The 2,938-nt window shown below is 32.0% G+C and overlaps 1 protein-coding gene across 1 annotated transcript; it reads right to left on the bottom strand.

Annotated features, from left to right (window-relative positions):
• Positions 1-680: 680 nt before the first annotated feature.
• LOC117178359 lies at positions 681-1,082 on the bottom strand. The gene has a single exon (XM_033369788.1). The coding sequence runs from the start codon at positions 1,080-1,082 to the stop codon at positions 681-683; it is 402 nt and encodes a 133-aa protein (XP_033225679.1).
• Between the last annotated feature and the right edge of the window lie 1,856 nt (positions 1,083-2,938).

Genomic DNA, 2,938 nt, shown 5'->3' with positions numbered 1-2,938 from the left:
ACATGTCACGATATGCTTCAAAAAAGTCTCTCCCTCCCGCTGAAATCGATTCAGATGTCTCTTACTGATTCGCAGTCGGATGTTTTTTTGATCTTCGTTCAAAAACTGGGGGTCCCATCGGGCACAGATTTTTTTTAAACCAAGATGATTTTTAATGAATGTTTGAGCGCTTCCACAGCTAATGCTCACCTGTAAAGCGATTTCATGAATAGTGAACCGCCTGTCACTTTCAATAAGGTCACGAACTGCACCAATGTTATCGCCAGAGACACTTGATCTTGGACGTCGATTATGACTCACATTTTCCACACTTTCTCGTCCACTCTTAAACTGTTTGGCCCAATCAAACACTTGAGTTTTAGACATAGTATCATCCCCATACTGATCCTTCAATCGAGTCAAAATTTCAGACGGTTTAACGCCTTCTTTAGTTAAAAACTTTATTATAACCCGTTGTGCAACGGACGCTGGAACCTGTTGCTCACTCATAGCTGTACTGACGAATTGACTGAGTCAAACAGCTCACCAAGCGTTTTACCCACTCCTAATACGCTACATTACAAGAACCTATACTGTGAGAGTGCTTGCGATTGGCTGAGAAAAGTATTTGTAAAATTACGGTTTATATTTGATCCACCCTCGTAGTAAGAAATTGGAAATTTTACATTCTTCCGGAGTCCTCAAATCATAAACGTAAGAATGTGATCTGTGAAGAAGCTCGTCCTCTTGTTTCCAAAGTCCTCGAAACCCATAATCTTGTCTTTATTCATGTCGTACCAAATATGACTGGATAAAAAGGCTTCGTCCCACATGAGTACCAAAGTATTTTCTTTATCGTCCTGCATTTCTTCTGCTGCTGCTCGTAAAACTTCAGCGACATTTGAGTTTATCCCAGTGTCTAATTCGATTTTAGATAATTGTCGCTTGACACATGTTACAGAAGAAAGTATCAATAATGATTTCATTAAAAGATAGAGTGCTGGTGATTGTTTGTAAAAAGAAAGAGCGAGATTTTTTTCTTTATTTGTGAATCTCCTACCATAAACACTTTTATTTACATTTCTTAGCTGCATTTCTACCATGCTTCGTTGGGGTTCAGAAAGACTGCTAAAATTCTTGAATGAAGATCAAATTTTTGACGCACCTTTCTTCAGACTTCCCCTGTGATAAAATGATAATTCTATACAATAATAAATACACAAAGAATCCAATAATAAATGTATAAACGTTTACAGTTACTGTCTGATTATGACAAATGTAATACAGTAATTATAACCGTCTTATATCGGATAGATACTTGTTCGTAATCAATAAATAAAATAAAATTCAATTAACTATAAAATGCATACTAAAACATCTATAATGTTGTGTATAACTTTTCGGATATGCTTTCAGGCCGCCGACCTTTTACAAAGTAAAAGTATAAATAATAGTATGATTTTTTAAAGCTTTATTTAATGTACAATTAAAATAAAATTAGATAAAATAAAAAAATTATATACAAAATGCAATTTAATCTGCAAATGTTATTTCGGTCTTTAATTATTTTTTTTTAAATCTGGACAATTCAGACTTTAATATTTTGCTGTAAAAAGTAGAATCAACGAGTGCCAGAGCATAAACTGGAAAAAGAGTGAATCAAATTAGATAAAATAACAAAAGTTGGAAACAAAAATGACTGGTAATGTTCAGTTATTATTTTGATAAATAAATTTCTTTCAATCTGAAAAAAGTCAGTTTAATATTTCACTATAAATAATATAATCCACGAGTGCGTGAGCGAAACTTAAACAAACAGTCAATTGAAATAGGTCTAATTTTATGTGATTGAAATCAGATAAAATCAAAAACGTGAATACAAAATGACCTTTAATCTTCAATTATTGTTTCGGTCTTTAATTTTTTTTTTAAATTCTGCAAAAGTCAGAGTTTAATATTTTACTATAAAAAATACAATCAACGAGTGCCAGAGAAAAAAGTGCCAAAGTTTATTCTTAAAATAGAGTCAATTTAAGTAGATCTACTTTTATCTAATTATTAATAGATAAAATAAAAAATGTATATACAAAATGATCTTTAATCTTCAATCATTATTTCGGTCCTAATTAATTTTTTTTACCTGAAAAATGCAGAGTTTAAAATTGTACTAGGAAAAATTCAATAAACGAGTACGAGAGTGTAATCTGAACGAAGAAAGCTTCAGGAAAATTGAAATAAAGCTTTAAAACAATAACCCTAATAAATAACATTCAATTAAATAACACACATCATAGTAGATATATAGGAACACGTATGTATAATAAAGGATACAAATACCTATAGGGCTGAACTGAAATTTTTGGAGATATTCACAAATTCATAGCATTGAGAAGAATCGCGATTGTACAAACATTAATTATAAAAAGCTATGGAAATCGGTAATACAAAATTTCATTTGATATCAACGCAGTATTTTTATCAATACTGCTCAATATTGTCAATATTGTTTTCAATATTACTAACATTGTTAATGGACTGATTAAGAGTGTTTATCAATACATTCACTTTCCAGTAAATGCATCTTATTTTTTAATGAAAATATTTCTCTTTGCATCCACCTTTTTTCCATGACATACCTATTTAACTTATTATTGGCAGCTCGTAATTTATTTCGTAGTACCAAAGCTTCTTCGTACACTTTCTAAGCTTTTAGCGACAAATCTACTACTTGACTTTTTCTTGCAAGCAATCTTCTACGCTTTCTAGCTTGCACAGCGGATTCTGTACCACCAGGAAGCTTCATACGTTTAAATTTTGGTGTATGTTCCTTCTTCTTCTCCATGGTATCCAAGACACACGTTTCCGAAAGATTTTGTGGATTCTTCGCTGTTGGCAACATTTCAGTTTTTTTCACTGCGCGGATTTTTTTTTAAACGAGTGCGCTCGTTTCACTTGTCCC

The sequence above is a fragment of the Belonocnema kinseyi genome, chromosome 8, assembly GCF_010883055.1.
Source record: "Belonocnema kinseyi isolate 2016_QV_RU_SX_M_011 chromosome 8, B_treatae_v1, whole genome shotgun sequence".
Lineage (NCBI taxonomy): Eukaryota > Metazoa > Arthropoda > Insecta > Hymenoptera > Cynipidae > Belonocnema > Belonocnema kinseyi.
The sequence above is the reverse complement of the archived record's forward strand: the minus strand, read 5'-3'. Positions and strand labels throughout refer to the sequence as shown.